The 18,141-nt window shown below is 39.3% G+C and overlaps 1 protein-coding gene across 8 annotated transcripts in view; it reads right to left on the bottom strand.

The window, feature by feature from the left end:
* arhgef28a (Rho guanine nucleotide exchange factor (GEF) 28a) overlaps window positions 1–18,141 on the bottom strand; it is a 55,876-nt gene that overhangs the window by 15,227 nt on the left and 22,508 nt on the right. For 2 of the 8 annotated variants that reach the window (XM_074618375.1, XM_074618373.1), the window contains exons 10-31: window positions 15,760–15,866; window positions 14,294–14,565; window positions 14,030–14,204; window positions 13,827–13,938; window positions 12,402–12,488; window positions 10,527–10,569; window positions 9,600–9,701; window positions 8,230–8,353; window positions 6,703–6,838; window positions 5,534–5,589; window positions 5,367–5,427; window positions 5,125–5,239; window positions 4,920–5,035; window positions 4,184–4,324; window positions 3,814–4,064; window positions 3,607–3,732; window positions 3,397–3,514; window positions 3,036–3,290; window positions 2,860–2,936; window positions 1,302–1,480; window positions 1,087–1,178; window positions 796–981 (exon numbers count right to left, since the gene is read on the bottom strand). In XM_074618375.1, the coding sequence (XP_074474476.1) occupies window positions 796–981; window positions 1,087–1,178; window positions 1,302–1,480; window positions 2,860–2,936; window positions 3,036–3,290; window positions 3,397–3,514; window positions 3,607–3,732; window positions 3,814–4,064; window positions 4,184–4,324; window positions 4,920–5,035; window positions 5,125–5,239; window positions 5,367–5,427; window positions 5,534–5,589; window positions 6,703–6,838; window positions 8,230–8,353; window positions 9,600–9,701; window positions 10,527–10,569; window positions 12,402–12,488; window positions 13,827–13,938; window positions 14,030–14,204; window positions 14,294–14,565; window positions 15,760–15,866 (2,931 nt within the window). The remainder of the gene's footprint in view (window positions 1–795; window positions 982–1,086; window positions 1,179–1,301; window positions 1,481–2,859; window positions 2,937–3,035; window positions 3,291–3,396; window positions 3,515–3,606; window positions 3,733–3,813; window positions 4,065–4,183; window positions 4,325–4,919; window positions 5,036–5,124; window positions 5,240–5,366; window positions 5,428–5,533; window positions 5,590–6,702; window positions 6,839–8,229; window positions 8,354–9,599; window positions 9,702–10,526; window positions 10,570–12,401; window positions 12,489–13,826; window positions 13,939–14,029; window positions 14,205–14,293; window positions 14,566–15,759; window positions 15,867–18,141) is intronic. The other 6 variants (XM_074618377.1, XM_074618379.1, XM_074618374.1 and 3 more) reach the window with 5 other exon arrangements.

Raw genomic sequence — 18,141 nt, 5'->3', positions numbered from 1 at the left:
CAATATTTTGTGACTCTTTTGTGAAATTGAAAAGGCTACAAAATAGTTCTCAGGGACAAAACAAATGCTTTCTATTTTTTTAAATATTTTCTGGTCTTGTCTCTTGAATTGTTTTCATTTTTTCCATGAAAAGATTTGGAATAGAAGCTGCAACTCTTTTGTCACATTATACCTGAGAAAAATCCTCCCAGATAAATTCATACCACAGGATGAATATCTCTTTAAAATAACCTCTGTCAAATCACTCATGTAGCTTGAAAACAATAAAAATAAAGTTGCAAAAAATAAAAACTAGACTGCATTTCTTTATTAAATGGAAACATGTTTGACATTGCCCTCCCCATTTAATATTTATAAGCAGTACATAAGCATTTAATAAATAGTTTATAACACACTATACTGTAGTTTTAATTAGAAATAAGTGTTTATATCTGTCTGCAACTATTACTCCTCCTGTGGATACACATAAGTGGAGGCCGGTGTATAAACAGATAATGAATGACAATATAGTAAAACACAGTTGTAATAATATAAAATGTCTTCATACTGGAGAAGTTATAATTGTTGACGAATACTGTACGTTAACAAACACTTAAAAATGTCCTTATATCTGCTTACAACTACATTTCAGTGTGTTATAAATCAATTATTAAATGAGGTGTGGCGAGGTGTTAAAGTAAAGAACATTTTTCTCACTTTCTTCTTCCGTGATGTCAAAAAAACAAAACACAAACAAAACTGTACAGTACATCTGTGTTTGTTCCGGCAGTGTACAGTATATGTAAAACTTCTCACCCTCTTGCAGCGCTGCAGCCAGCAACACGGCGGCCTGGGGCGGCTCCTCCGAGTGCGGCTGGACGAGCAGTCGCGGTTCGACCAGCGAGGCGTCCGTCCTCCCACTCAGCGCGGCGAGCGCTGCGTGGACCTGCAGCTTCTCCTCCAGGGTGGAGCAGATCCGCTGGTCCTGGCTCAGCAGACTCTCTGATACACGAGTTCATCGGGTTCACAGATGTGAAATGTTAACTCCGGGGTAAAGAACATATATAGAAAAATAACAAATAAATGATGCCACAGGTTTGAAAATACCTTGTAACTTCTGGATCTTGTGAATGCGAGCCTCAGCAGCTCGCTTCTCCTCTTCAGACTCACTCGTGTATTCTTCTTCTTCCTCCGGACAGCTGAGCACAGAAAACAACAACTGGTGAAATCTGTAGTTCTCAATATCCTCATTTTCCTCAGTTTACACACACACACACACACACACACATATATATATACTGTACCCAGGCTTATACACACACCTCTCTACAGCCTCTCTAATGAGCCTCATCCAGGTGTTTCGCTCCTCTTTGGATGACGTGTGGACCTCGTACATTTCTGGCCCGGCGGCTGACGCGCTGATTAAAAACATCCCTCTCTCTTCGTTCGCTACTTCTCGCACTATTAACTTCTGCAGCGCGATGACGGGAGGCTTCTGATCCTGCAGCACATTAAAAGAGGGCAATTAGATTTTTTGACATGATGTGATAATGACATTAGATAAAACAGAACAGATAATATATGATACACTTTGTTTCCCCCATAGGGGAAATTTGTCTGCACACATGACATGTCGTCTGATCATATAGCTGCCTCCATAGTAGCAACAACAAAGACACAACCAACATATAAACAAAGCAACATGCACTAAGCCACTGGTTCCCAACCTAGTTTCCTCTATAAAGTGATAATGTCTTGACGGATTCGCCAAGTAAATATATATATATATATTTTAGTAATAACTTAATTCATTTACTATAATAGTGTTAGAGCCAAAATGGCTTTTTGGTTATTGTGGTTAAATAAATGTAATTTATGGTGCAGCAGTGAAAATGTTGTTTTTGAACTACTAAGTATCAAAAAATGTACAGTATATCTTTTTTAGCGCTGGCAATCGATTAAAATGTTTAATCGTGATTAATTGCACGATTCTCCATAATTTATCGCAAATTAATCGTTTTCGTTAATCATTTTTTATACTTTCAAAATGTACCTTAAAGGGAGATTTGTCAAGCATAAAAAATATGCTCAAATCATAACATGGCAAACTGCAGCCCAACAGACAACAACAGCTGTCAGTGTGTCAGTGTGCTGACTTGACTATGACTTGCCCCAAACTGCATGTGATTATCATAAAGTGGGCATGTCTGTAAAGGGGAGACTCGTGGGTACCCATAGAACCCGTTTTCATTCACATATCTTGAGGTCAGAGGTCAAGGGACCCCTTTGAAAATGGCCATGCCATTTTTTTTCTCGCCAAAATTTTGCATACGTTTTTAGTATTTATTCTAGTTAGTATTTAGCCTCTTTGTACCAATGGATTCTTTAGGTTCTCTAGTTTCATATGATACCAGTATTTTCACTCTAGCTTTAAAACTGAGCCCACTACAACCTAAAAAATCACAAGTTGCGTTAATGCGTTAAAGAAATTAGTGGCGTAACAACTAATTTGCGATAATGCGTTATTATCGTGTAAACTTTGACAGCCCAAATCTTTTTAAATAATTTTATATACAGACTGTTGTATAAAATTATCCAGTAAGTGTGTTATTGTAATTTTTATATATATGAGCAAATCTAATTTTGACCACCTCAGAGCAGACAAATCCTGGCACACCCCCTGTGATCTTTGGCGCTGCACTAAGCACATCATAACCACACATTACACAACCAGTGATAAGAACAAGCAACTCATTGCACGACCCCTCACATCACACCCTGAAGCTATTGCTTCAGGGAAGCTATTGCTTCAGGGTGTGACATCATAACGGAGCTGATTACTGTTACAGCTGGGTGTGGATTTAATGAATGGGTGCGTACCACTGTGGCAAAGGTATACTTCTGGTCTTTCTCTTGCAGGAAGATGAGTGTATCTGTGAGAAGCAGCGCCAGGATATCTACGGAAGTGAGGAAAAACAGGAAATCACAAGCTGATTATATATATTCACAGTATGCACATGCATGTAAAAAGGATGCAAAAATAACGCCGGTCTGACCTTTAAGTCGACCGGTGGCAGTTTTCCACAGCAGCGGGCCCTGGTGTTTGAGCGTCTGTCCCGGCCCCATCATGTCCTGCTTGCGGAAGGTGTGGCCGTTTTTCAGCTTGGCCGCGCTGCGGTTCTCGATGCGGCTCCACACTTCCTGTAACCTCTGATGCTGCTCGTACTCACTGACGCTCAGGTCCACGGCGGCTATCACCTCTCGAATCTGAGCCAGCGCTTTGGAAATGTCAGCATGCTCCTCTGTTTCCTCTGAGGGATGGGGAAGGAGAAATATATGTATGACTTGAAATATTATATATTGTGCTGTTATTGACCATACGACCATGTCGCCAGCAGAGGGCAGTAGATGGCTGACCTTCTGTGTATTGTAGGATCCTCTCCAGCAGCACTGGGTACTTTGTAATCCTTTGGGTTACCAGCAAGATGCACTCTGGGATCTCCCTCCGTCTCACCAAAGAATTATTACCTTGTTGCTTGAAAAAGTAACATCAACAGTTACGCTACATCTCCCTGCTCAGAAGGGTGGTGGTGCTTTTATTTGAGATGCTCTAGGAGGGTTAAATACCTTAATGAAGTTCTGAAATCTCTTGTTATGCTGCTGGAGCTCTTTGAAAGAGCTGACCGCTTCGTTGTGACGGCTGCAGAATTCTCCGTACACCTGCTTCATTTTCTCGCTGTTCTCATCTGAAAACTGCAGAAAAACACACCCAGTTAATCACACCCTCACTGGTTTCCATCTATCACACCTCAGAGAAAAGGCAGCGCAGCTCACCTGTTGGAGCAGGACGTCTCCTATTTTCTGGATGAGGTAGTTGCTGTGTCCCTGAGGCTGGGCGGAGCTGTGTCGCCGCTCCTTCATGGCGGCGAAGAAGGCGTGGTGGAAGAGAAGCAGCTGGTCCAGACAGGGGAAGACCCGCTCCACCGCCTCGCCATCTAGCTGCACTTCCTCCTTCATGCCTCGCCCGAAAACCTCGGCCATGATGTGCAGCGTCTGTAGGTGGTGGAGCTCGGTCTGCATCAGCTCTGAGGTTTGTCACATAAAAACATGCATTACATCACGCCAGCAATAAACAATTATTACAGCAATTTTATACATGAAATACTGACACTGACACATTCCAGCGGTTGTGACATCTGCTCACCATAGATGACATCCTGCCTCTTGACAGCTCGTTTGTCCTGCTTCTTGCAGAACTTGTGCTCCACGGTGAGACTCCACGACTCAGCCTCGTAATCCACAGCGTCAGCCGAGACGTCGCTGTGGAAACACGCATCAACGCAGTCTACGGAGGGAAAGAGGTACAAAATCATTGTTAATCAAAAATGCCATGATTTATTGAAGAAAAAGGTAACGGTAAAAGTAACTACTCCATGCCACAATTTTTACTGACTACCATCTTCGTCAGGTCAAAATGTTTGAAAAGTGAAAACCACACCCGTATACATACAACACACCAACAGGCAAACAAGTTCTATGATAGCAGTGTGATAAAAACATCCACAAACAGTTAACAATTCGATACAAGTACATAGAAAAAGTACATAAAAACAGCAATACAAAAGCCACACTTCCAAATAGCCTACTTCTAATTATCAAACATATGTTATTTATAAACATTATGTCATATTCATCATCAGATATATCAGAAAATACATCACCTACATTCAAAAATATCACATTCACAAATATTACATTGAGTAAGAGGAGAAAGGAAAAAATAAATCTGTAAAACATGTGTATAAATTGGGTTTAAACACCCTTCTAAACAAGTTATCTGTATCAAATCAAAGACGCACCTGTTGTATTTATCAATTTTTTTTTATTTTTATGTGGAAATCTGTAAAAACTGAAAACAACGAGCCTTATTCATGTCATACCTTCTCCGAAGGATGAGTCAGTGGAGGTGGAGGACACTGGAGTTGGCAGCAGCTCTTCTGATCGGCTGGTCACCTTCCAGGAATCAGACTCCGTCTCTGGACTCTCACTGAGACGACTGTTATAGACAAAAAAACAAACAATATTACCCACAAAACTTTACCCATATCCCCACATGTAATTCATAACGTCTGAGAGCTTTGTGACCTGTCACTGTTTGTCCCAGAGAGGAGGCATGGCTGGGTCGCGGTGTCTTTCATGGCAGGTAGAGAGGCAGAGACGGAGAGGACACACTGAGGATGACTGTCTCTCACTGTGAAATCTGTGAATTAACAATAATCACACCCAGAATGAAACGTTACAAACAGGAAATATCACCAACAACACGGTTGAGAGAGCTTGACAGCAAAACTGTTGGTGACCGTTCGACCGTTGTGTTGTAAACTCACTCTGTGGGAGGGATGCTGTCCTGTTCTTCACCATGGTAACGGCATACTTATCCTGAAGTTTCTAAGTAAAACAAATGAGAGACGCTGGTTACATGTAAACAGTTGACACAAGGAGAGATGAGTTCTTAAACCATTTTTTTATTCAAACATTTCAAGACAATGCTCACCTTCAAACATGGAGGGACAGAGTCCTTACAGCCCTTATGGACGATAGCAGTGCAACCTGGGAAAGATAGATATCTATAAGTTTATGTATATGTCTCTGTTGTTGCCTCCTTCCCGGGATACATCCAACCCCTTAATTATTTATTGACTCATTTACTTTTTCATTATTATTATTATTATTAGTTTTTTATTTTTTAAATATATATTATTACTATTTACTTTTATCTTTTCCTTGCTTTTATTATTATTGTTTATTTGTTTTATATATATTATTACTATTTACCATTATCTTTTCCTTACTTGTATTATTATTATCTATTTTTTTTTTTTTATATATATATATTATTATTATTTACTTTTATTTTTTCCTTACTTTTATTATTATTATTATTATTATTATTATTATTAATCATTTTTTTATATATTAACTTAGATTTTTTCCTTACTTTTATTATTATGTTTTTTACATATATATTATTACAATTTATTTTGATATTTTCCATACTTATATTATTTTTTTATATATATATATATATATATTACTACTATTTACTTTGATCTTTTCCTTACTTTTATTATTATTATCTATTTTTTTTATATATATTATTACTATTTACTTTTATCTTTTCCATACTTTTATTATTATTATTATTTATGCAGTTATTGAAGTTACTTAACATTATTACAATTAGTGTTTATTTATTTATTTGTTTAATTATTCATTTCACTATCCTCCTTCTCCTCAGACATGCCTGTACATGCTTATGACACAATTACCCAACACACTTTCATACATGCACACAAATGCTTACAAAACTCCCACTAACAAAAACCCCAAACCAATAAAAAATCTACTCATATTCAAACCATAACATCTGTTTCATACGTCTTATGTTGATGTCTGTATAATTTGTCATCCGTTTGTACTAAGTCACAGTGTATAAAATAAAAATTAAAAATTAAAAATTAAAAATTAAAAAAATTAAAAAAATAAAAAATAAAATAAAATAAAAATAAAAAAAAATAAAATAAAATAAAATAAAATAAAATAAAATAAAATAAAATAAAATAAAATAAAATAAAATAAAATAAAATAAAATAAAATAAAATAAAATAAAATAAAATAAAATAAAAAAAAAAGGTTTATGTATAGTGGATATTTGCAACTTACCGGAGCAGTGCAGTAGGTCCTTTCCAGATACCGGTTTGTCACACACCACGCACACGTTGGGGCCCAAACAGGCCCCTGTGTTAAACCGATGTCCATTCAGCGGCCTATCCTTGGTATCTCTGTCCTTCCCCTTCCCCTTGGAAAACCATGCAGGAGACATTAGCGTAAACATAGAGACAGACAAAACGTGACAGCTAAGAACTCAGAGCAAAGCAGGCCTCAATTCATATTTCTATAAACCACTGTGAGTCTCTATTTGCAGAGTAAACTCTCCCACATGTAAGTAGATACGAGAGCCTGGAAGGAATCCCCGCCTTTTTCCGAACCGTAAGGAAGTCCAACAAGAAGGAAATGGAGCGAAGCATAAACAACAGATGCAGGTCGGGGAGGACTTCCAGTCTCTGTGCTGACTCAACAACAGGGGATTAATCATTAAAAGGAAAGAGGCTGGACACCGTGTTTGGTCTGTCGCTCTGACCTTGAGTTATTCCTAGAAACGTTTCCCGATTGTGTCTCCCAGAGAGTCACATGTTCCCTACCTGAGTCCAAACCGGGAATACTGGCCTTCACTAAAGTTTTATAATGTTCAAAACCATAAATACTTCTATAACCCTTTAAAAACAGACCTAAATCTATCTAAAATAAAAACAATAAGAGCTAGAGCATTCATTCCTTTTGCAGCAGAAAGTCAAGGTTTGTGTCTTTTGTGTCATCACGTTGTGCGCTCGTGATAAAACAAACTATTACATTATGTGTTGTACAAAACATGGTGAAATGTGCGGTGAGGACAGAGCATTGCCCCATAATTTAGTTTGCATGATTCTGTTTAAATTGATAAGAAAGATAAGGCTTCTGTCTTCCACATCATCATGTTGTACGCTCATGGTGACATCATCATGTTACGTTACGTGCAAAACTATCAAAACGCCTTTGCACTCGATCTGCTCATAAAAATGAGAATATCTCAAAAACTAAAAAATGTGCAGAGTTCAAATAACTTATGGTGTGTTTAGAAATATTTAGTTCATGCTTTTACATTTAGAAATGTTTTGGATCAATATGTTTTGTGTGTTTATTGAGTAACATTTTATGAAAAAACATGTCTGATATTTGTATTTTTTTTATTATTTATGACACAATTTCAATAATTGTATTAATTATTATGGTTAATTGACTGACATAACCTTGTAGCTTAGGTTGTACAGATTTTAGGGATAGGAAGCATTTGAAAATACTTCAAGAAATGACATCACAATAAGTAAAAAATACCAATGTAGGCACTGGTGGATCATTTCTATTGCAGAGTTAAGAATAAATAATAAAATGTAATCAGCCGGTGCATACACACCTACAGCTAAAGAGCACACACTGAAACGGAAACATCATTTGTATTTTTAAGATAATAAACCAGGCTGAGAGTGTAATGTAGCTCTACAGCGAGAGCAAGTTGAATTTCTGTTATTCAGTTATTTGAACTGTAGCTGGGTGTAACAGCCGAGGCGTGGACTGTGTGTGGTCTGGGTTTACCTTGGTCTTGTTGCGTGTACTGGACATCCTGCTCTTGAGAAAACTGAAGGTGCGAATGACTCTGTACTTCTCGGACTCCACCTTCGTCGGGATGTTGTATTTATCCAACTCCTCCTCTTCAATTCTGAAGAAGAATTTAAATAATGTCACTGCACTTTGTTCTATAACTCACAACACTAAAAACATGATTCATTGTTTGCAGATGTGTGTTAGTCGGTAAAATCACGCCATCCCGACTGTCTTCTTGCTGTGTCAGCGTAATGACAGGACAATAAAAGCACGTATGATGGGTTAGTGTCGGTGCAGGCAGAGTGGGAAATGTGTGTATTCTTATATGCTTTTAGTACACAAGCATATACTGTATATGACCTAATTGTGGTGGTTAGTTCAAACTGCAACTTCCTACACACAAATATAGTTTAATCTGATATTGTACAGCGTGTAGTTGGTTCATTCTCTGCAACACGATGCTGTGAAAGTAAATTTAAATTAGTAGATTTGTTAGAGACAGGATACATGCAAAACCACAATGACAGACTTCTGCTGCGTATTGTTAAAAGACAATAACTTCATTATTGTTCTGCTGTTAGAGGAGATGAGAGGAGAGGAGAGGAGAGGAAACAAGGAGAGGAGAGGAAAGGAGAGATGGGGTGTTGAGGTGAGGAAACAAGTGGAGTAGACAAGAAGAAAGGGGACGAGAGGAAACAAGGAGAGGATATAAAACAAGGAGATCGGGAGAGAAGATAAAACAAGGAGAGGAAACAAGGAGAGGAGATGAAACAAGGAGATAGGAGAGGAAATGAAACAAGGAGAGGAAACAAGGAGAGGACAGGAGATAAGGAGATGGGGAGAGAAGATGAAACAAGGAGATGGGGAGAGGAGAGGAAACAAGGAGATGGGGAGAGAAGATACAACAAGGAGAGGAAACAAGGAGATAGGGAGAGGAAATGAAGCAAGGAGAGGAAACAAGGAGAGGAGAGGAGATAAGTAGATGGGAAGAGGAGATGAAACAAGGAGAGGAAACAAGGAGAGGAGGGGAAAAAAGGAGAGGAGAGGAGATAAGGAGAGGAGAGATGAGGTGTTGAGGTGAGGAAAGAATTGGAGCAGATGAAAAGAGAGGGGACGAGAGGAAACAACAAGATGGGGAGAGGAGATGAAACAAGGAGATGAGAGGATATGAAACAAGGAGAGGAGAGGAAACAAGGAAAGGAGATGAGATGAAACAAGGAGAGAAGAGCAGAGGAGGTTGTGGTTTGTTGTCACTTGGTGCGTACTGTACTGTACATGCTGTGCGTTCTGGTTAGAGTTAGTTGCAGCTGGACGGTTAAAGGATGCTAGAACAGTGGAACAGGAGTCGCCCCCCCACATACTCTTTGAGGAACTCAGACAGGGTGAGATGTTGGATTGACTCTGCCAGCTCCATGCTGCCCTCGTCATCAGCAGACTGGGCTCGCTTACGGAAACTAATCTCCCTGTAAAGAACAGCGACACACACCCGGACACACACTGACGTTTTAATACTGATGAGACGCCGTGAGGGCCACAGAGACATGCTACAATTAAAGATGTAGACAACAAAAACAGGCACAAAGGGCTCCGCTCAATCAATAGGATATACTGTAGTCAGGAATAATGCCCTGGTTATGTCTTGTATCTTCCACTAGGGGGAGCTACTGAAGTGAGGCAGTTCAATCTATAAATGAAGTGGTGAATGAAGAGGAAATATCAGTTGGCATCAGTGATAAAATAGGCTGAGTGGAACAGGAAGAGCCACCCCTCTTAGAGCAGACAGAGAACATGTAAAGCAGCACTTGTTGTTTTATACCGTTTTTCAAATAATAAACCATAATTTGCCTGTGATTTATAAAATACAGTACATTCATGATGTGTTGTGACATGTATCCATGACGCAGCTGGTCATATCTGGAGCAAGAGGACACTGTAACAAGAGCATTGTGCTGGAAGTAGCTCAGGGTCACACTGATATCTGTACGTCACCGCCTCACAGACGGGATCAAAACACCAGTAACGCACGTAAAACCAGCTCTGCTTCACAAAAGAACAAAAGAGCTCCATGAAAGCAAACTGTCACCAAGCAACCTGGTTGGTCGTCAAGGTTACACACATATGTTGCCCCCGGCGCTGGGGATTCCATATTTGATGAAACATACTGTCATTTTAACTAAGAGCGAATTCAGCGAACTCAGAGAAACACTGGAAAAGAGAGAAAAAAGAATCTGGAATATAATGTAATCCAAGTAAGACTAAATAGTAAATTAAAAGTAATGCATAAATACCTTTTTTCATGTGACTGCTCTGACATACTGGAGGCTCTTTGCTCTGTGAACATAAAGAATGAGGAGAAGTTAATTGTTCAAGAACTTGACAACATGTTTACATGATATGCACATCTTGTAGAGCTGGGCGATAATTCAATATAATAATTTATCGTCTTTCAATGGAATCATATCACCATGAAATCATATATAGAGATATTGTGATACACAATTACTATGTTTACAATTTTTTCTCCATAATTTCACTTGTTCATTTTGCACTAAAGTACTTAGAAAATACTCAGTGCATTTCATTCGTCAAGTATTTAATCCACACAGGAAGAGTATACAAAAATAGGCTCTACCATGTGGTTATTTCATATAGACTATTTAATTATTCAATTACCAGAAAACATGCTATATGTAAGAGATAATGCACAGCGAGCCGGACGTTGTTGCGCTGTACATTATCACGCTTATAACACGCCTACTTACTAACGGTTAAATCAATAATTTGACAAAAAAATGGTGCTCCAGAGTCCGAAATCAGATCTGCGCGCATAGCAACGGTCTGTTATACATAGCAACGGTCTGTTATACATAGCAACAGTCTGTTATACATAGCAACGGTCTGTTATACATAGCAACGGTCTGTTATACATAGCAACGGTCTGTTATACATAGCAACAGTCTGTTATACATAGCAACGGTCTGTTATACATAGCAACGGTCTGTTATACATAGCAACAGTCTGTTATACATAGCAACGGTCTGTTATACATAGCAACGGTCTGTTATACATAGCAACGGTCTGTTATACATAGCAACGGTCTGCTATAAAGAAATAACAGACAGTAAAATGCCGTAATCAGACCAATCAGAATTGAGTATTCAACAAAGCCGTTTAATAATGTGATAAATATCGTTATCGAGATATGAAATTACCTATATTGTGATAGAAGATTTTGTCCATATCGCCCAGCCCTAACATCTTGCACCATAGAAATGTATATAGCTTCTGAATAAAGCCACAGATAATAAGCAGAGTAACAGATGATCCGCAGGTACGTAACCAAGACAGAACAATACATATGAAAGCTGTAGCGCAGACAGACACAGAGTGCTGACCCCTCATACCCCTCACCAGGATGCAAAGCTGTCTTTTCATTTCATCATTTTTCACCACTACCATTCTAATTAAAATAATGCTGAGTCATGATTAGAGAAGCCACACACACACATGTAAACACACGCCAAGGTTATTACAGTTTACTAATTCTAATTTACCTTTTACTTTGATTATTGTTTCAATCTAATTCCAACTTGTTTTAGTTTAGTTTTGCACAGTTTTGTACTTCAGCACCGTGAGCACATAATTATTCACAGATTTTATATTTAAGATTACTAATGAAATTTTCATTTCATGTTCAGCAGGTAACATCATTTGTGTTTTCAAATAATGTTGAATAAATGCCCCTAAATTTGGAAAGCAACTGGCAGTCATTATGATAGATGCTCTCTCCACACGCATGATAACAACAAGAACATATCTGGCATTTTAGCTGCTAAATGCTCCACTATGTTCACCAGCTGGTTGCTGGCTTTGTCTGTCTGCTGGTGCTGGGCAGGTAGCACACAGTGGGTTTGGAAAGGATGCTGATGAGAGCATTAATAATGGACCAAAACAGTAAAGTTGGGGGGTGTAAAACCAAAACAATGAGTTTAAAACAAGCTCAAAATCTCGAATCAAGTCAAATGCATTCATTTTCAGCAGTTGAATCAGTTTACAGTAATAACCTTGACTCCCAAACACACATAAGCACTGACACTGACAGCGGCGTGCTGGCCATGCTGGGCCTGAGCGCGGTGTGACGGCTGCAGGTGTCCAGTACTTACTACCAGGGTGGAGAAGAGACAGAGATTTAGACAGAGAGAGGGCCTGAAGGAGAGATCGGCTGTGGTTGACACTGTGGAGTACGCCATCTACGGGGCACAGTGGACAGAGGGCCGCTCACACATCAGCACAAACGGTACAGTCAACTCCAGACTGAGAGCTCTTAAATCACTATTTCCTGCAGTATTATGTAGGCTCATTGTGAATATTTGAAAAAAGCAAAACTAGAATCCTTTTTTATTTGAAGAAAACTGTTAAAGGAATAGTTCAACATTTTGGGAAATATTTGCTTCTTTCCCGAGAGTTGGAGATGAAGATCAATACCACTCTCATGTCTGTCTGTTATTGTTTTTCAGGCTCAAAACTCTGGAAAGCCACTACTCCCGGCCAAGAAATAGCGCAGCTAAGTCCGTTTTTTTTTTACAAATTTAACAAACAAAATATATCACGTTAATTTGTGAGCTTTAGAGATGCTGGTAGGTGGATTATCTCTGAACTAGGACTAGGAATTAATTGAGTATTAATTGCGATCACAATTTTGGCTTCTCACAATTAAATGAACATGATCGACTGCGATATCGACATTTAAAATGTGAGCTCCGCTTATAGTAAACTGCTGCATATCAAATCAAGCGCTTGCTAAGCTAACAGTCAGCCACCAGCCGACGATCCAGATGTTTTGGCTTCACTTTTGGGGAGCTGTTATGCCGCTGCACGCGTACCCTACCGAGGGAGCCTGTGAAAAACTATCCTGAATGTTGCAGCTGCAGTCCAGAATAGAAGAGTAATATACTATATATTACTTTTTTGCCAACGAGCAAAACGAAAATGCACTGAATTCAGGTGAAGACGAACCTTATTTTAAGTTTTATTTGAAAGCAAAGAGTTGTTAATCAGCAGGAATGCAGCACAACATGGACGTGAAAGCAGCGCTCTGTTCATTTAAACGCAAAAATGCAATAAAAATGTTGTCCCTAAAAATCAATGAATAATCGTGATCTTAATATTGATTAAAATGAATCGTGATTATCATTTTGGCCAGAATCGTGCAGCCCTACTCTGAACAGAGCCAGGCTAGCTGTTTCCACCTGTTTCCAGTCTTTATGCTAAGCTAAGCTAACCGTCTTCTCGCTGTAGCTTCATATTTGTAACGCACAGACAAGAGAGTGGTTTTGATGTTGATGAAAGCGAACAGGCGTATTTCCCAAAATGACAAAGTTCGCTTCTTTAAGCACATTCATTTGTTGGGAGTTGACCGCACTTTATATTAGTAGTGAGACTATCTAAAAACAGAACGTAAAAAGTCAGCTCTTTCACCAACCATTAGTGACACACCAAACAAAGTTGGAAACATTGTTAGTTATGTGTTAGACATACTGTACATGTTCTAACTATGTGAGGGAGTAAATAGTCCCGGTGTTACTGACCAGGGCTGATATCTGCAGTGTGGTTGTCCCGGGAAAAACGAGCAGGACGCAGGAGGTTTTTTGGGGAAGAGTAGGAATACGAACGCAGTCGAATCCCCTGGTCACCCGAATCCTAGACAAAACAATGAAAACACTTCAAACTTCTCTTGATATAAGGAGAAGTGAAAGTATCTGATGAAATTGGCGAGAGCCTGAGATTTTACCTTCGTAGTGGGTTCACATGCTGAGGAGGCAGATTGGCTGCGAGTGCACGTGAGGTCAGGGGAGGGACGAGAGGTTTCCCTTTTGTCTTCACTCTTCTCAACGTCTGACGAGAGCGGTGAAAGCGGCTCGGTGCTGTCCTCTCCACTGTCCACTTCCAGAGCCACTAGACTGGGACTGGAGCAATAAATGACCCGTTACACACAGAGACCCCGGAAAACACTGCGTTCTGATTGGAGAAACCTTTCTACTACGATGTTTAATACCTGAGGTCGCAGGTGTCCATGGGCGGACTTTCTCTGTGATTGGTCGGCTCAGAGGAGGTGGGGCGGCTCAGCCTGGCGAGCGCCTGGTCGGTGGGTGAGAGCGGGAGAGAGCAGGGTAGAGAGGGAGGGGAGAAATCCCCTGAATAAGGTGGAGGAGTGTCGGTGGCTGGCAGGAGATCTTCTGAGTCTACCGTGTCCCATAACCCGCTGTCCGTCCCCGTGCTGTCCCTGGTCACTCCACTGACGCTAAACTTGATGTCGGCATCTTCCTCCTGAGGTAAAAACACAAGACAGGAGAAAAAAAAGTGCAAAATAAAGAAGCAATATATTTTAAGAAGCAGTACGAAAAGTAGCAAAACAGAAAAGACCAAATGATAAATTTAGGTTTAACCATCTGAGACTGACTTTAATGTCTCTCAGAGGCTTTAGCAGGTTCAGTTTTAGAGCTAGAGTGAAGCTTTCAAAGTTGGGCTAAATTTTGGCAAGGAAAAACTGGCATGGCCATTTTCAAAGGGGTCACTTGACCTCTGACCTCAAGATATGTGAAAGAAAATGGGTTCTATGGGTACCCACGAGTCTCCCCTTTACAGACATGCCCACTTTATGATAATCACATGCAGTTTTTTGAATGCATTATAAATGTGTTATTTTCGTCTATTCTAAAATGGTATGTTTGAATATTTCTGCATACTGGGGTCCCTAAACAGTCTTGAATTACATAAATTGGGTATCACTGTAAAGCTGAGACTCTTGTGGATCCAATGAGCCCAACTGTATTCATGTGTGATGATGTTAGTCCCCATAGTAGCCATTTTATATAGTGAGTTGTTTTTTTTTTTAACTGACCTCACTGTATAAAATGACCTGTGGTGACCTCTAGGATAATCACAGCCTCATGAAACTTTACAGCCACAAACTAGAGACCTAGAGCATTCAGAGGATGGATGGCTTTCCTAGCTAGATTGACAATAAGGTGGTTTCTGAGCAGTTTACACAACAGAAGTGCTCGCCCTCCAATCGCAGAAAAATGCAATTCTTGCACCAAATGTCAAAAGTTTTTGAAACCAAATCACAGCATGGCTTTTTCTATGGTGTTCCTCAAGGTCTTGGTGTCTTAATGTGGTATTTTGGAGGGATTATTGATCATTTTTATCAATTCTCAAGTGGTAAAAAAATTGTTAAATTTAGCAACAAATCTGTGTAACATATGACAACTTATGAGACATAATAGAGCATGAGACTGTCCATCATATACTTCTATCATAATGTTCTAAACCCTTAAACACTTTCACAATGTATTTTAATTAATTAATTTATGTTCATTTCTGATTTATGAATAGAACAACTTGACACACAGTGTTGACCTGCTATCTCCCCCTAAAGACCGCTTGTTCCCCCCCCTAAAATAGACAAAAACGGGTCTATTGTGGGTCTCAGAGGGTTAAAGAGAGACGGAGATGTATTACCTGTGTGTGATGTGTGATGGTCTGATCGCTGCTGTTGATCATGGAGAGCAGAGGGTCTGTAGCACGCTGGTTCTGGACTCCACTGGACAGCATGGGATGCCCATTCACTGTGATAAACAAAGAGTACAATCTCCAGTACAGTTTATAATCATTCAAACAGACAATACTTCTCTTTGTCTCCGCTCCCTTTTCCCAGTTAGGATCAACTACCCTACAGCACTGTACTGTACAAGATGTCTACTAGGAATTTGTTTTTATCCTGCTGAATGATTCACAGTCACAGACACTTTTCATTACCATCAGCATCATAACGTGAGTTAACCGGGCATCTTAACCAGACAACAAAAACACAACAATTTAAACAAGAACCCCTCCATCAGATATGCCAGAAAAGAGAAAATAAATTACCAAACATGTCATAATACTGGACAGTTCTCTTCAGTAAGCCTTCTGTTTTGCTTCTTTCTAGTGATGTGGGATCATCGTGACATAATTTATTGATCTTTCATCGCTTAAATGTCGAGGCTTTGAGCAAAGAAAGGAAAATGTGATGAGACGCTGCATACCGACTCCCCGTTTGACCTTTAAAGGTTTGTTTTCACAGAAACCTCCACATATCAACCCTTACCGACAGGCTGTCTATTTTCTGGAGGAAAAAAATGGATTATTGACTTGCTCTCTTTTATTTACCACGTCTGTGTAACAACCTTCATGTACACTCTCTCTTTGTGATATTCATGAATAGAATAAAAGTCAAGTTAAGTAAAGTAAAGCAACTGAGTAAAACACCTTTTACATATTTACTTATATAACAAAGTAATGGTATACTGTATGTACCACTGCTGACAGTGTAGTCCATATCTAAAAGAGTGGTGGATGGTATTTCTACGATAACAGTGTGGAAAATTACCTCTCCAATGAGAAGCCATTTTCAGCTCTGTGTGCACTTTCCAGCCAGGCTTTGATGTCTGGAGCGGCCGTGCCTGCACTAATGTAAGGGAAATCCTGAGCATCACAGAGGCATTTCCTCTCTGCTGCTCCTACACAGTGAAGACATCAGCATGGAGCTCAAACGTCCAAGGCAAAGCCTCTTATATCACTGCGTTTATCTTGTTTTCTTTATAAGTCAACTGTCGGTGTGTGCGCAGCTTTGCACACAAACACAAAAATCTCCTCTCTGTTTGATTTAAAGCACGGTGACAGATTGAAGGAGCACCAGCTTGTAGACTAATTGTCACACCGGCTAGCTCCAACAATAACTGACACCGCTGAGTTATGTCAGTTGGAACCAGAGAAACCGTTACGATCATTTCGACAGATCTGGAAAAAAACAATAACTCTGGATGACAACTTTGCACCACAGCGACCTCGAGGCGCCGTCATCACAACAGAAATATTCAGCTCAACAGTGAGTTTTGATGACTTGAGCAATATAGAAGAATCTGCAATGACCCTGCCTTACTCTCCACTACTTGACATTATCACACACACACTTCAGTTCATGGTCACAAAGTGTATGGGCTCCATTTACGCATCACTTTATATCAGTGGTTCACCACCCTTTTCCTTAAGGGAACCCTGTTCTATCATTGAGTAAACACACGACCCTTGACATATTTTATGGATATTTCATATTATATTCAATGCATAACAAAAACAGTACAGGATAAACGGTACAATTAACCCAAATAGTGAACACAATAACTGCAGGAAGTGTTAGAAGAGCGATTTCCTGTGAATATTGCATCAGAGATGAGTTTTCCTGTTATTTTTAGGAACTTTTAACACAAATCTTTGTCTGTATTATGTTTTTTTTTATTATTATTATTATTTTTAACAATCATTCATATTTAATAGGCTTCTTTTTGGACAAATTCTGTGTTTTCTTCACCCGGACACTTGGCCATTGTTCTATCAGCTGTTTGGTTGTTTTAACTGCGTACTTTTTACATTTTTAAGTCTATATCTTTCCAAACTTTTATATGCTTTTATTTAATTTTCTTCACAGAAATGAATGAAATGCTGAGATATAGGCCAACTGTATATATATAAAAAAAAAAAAATTATCTTACCCCTTAAAATCAAGAAGCTTTTTAGCAACCCCTAGTGGGGGTCGGGACCCGCAGGTTGGGAACCAGTGCCTTATATTATCTTGAAGAGGTAAACCAGCCACGTCGAAGGATATACGTTTGACAAATCAAATAAATGCATTTAGGTAGAGTTAACAGGCTGTGTTTTTCCTCTCATCAGTAAAACAAACAGAATGTACGCCAGCCTTTCATATTAGATTCAATGTTATAAGTAGGCTACAATTATCAGAACAATACGAACAATCAGGTTGCGTTCGAAATTCAAAACTAACATAACACGCATTTAGTACGT

This window comes from Sebastes fasciatus, chromosome 19, assembly GCF_043250625.1.
Source record: "Sebastes fasciatus isolate fSebFas1 chromosome 19, fSebFas1.pri, whole genome shotgun sequence".
Lineage (NCBI taxonomy): Eukaryota > Metazoa > Chordata > Actinopteri > Perciformes > Sebastidae > Sebastes > Sebastes fasciatus.
The sequence above is the reverse complement of the archived record's forward strand: the minus strand, read 5'-3'. Positions and strand labels throughout refer to the sequence as shown.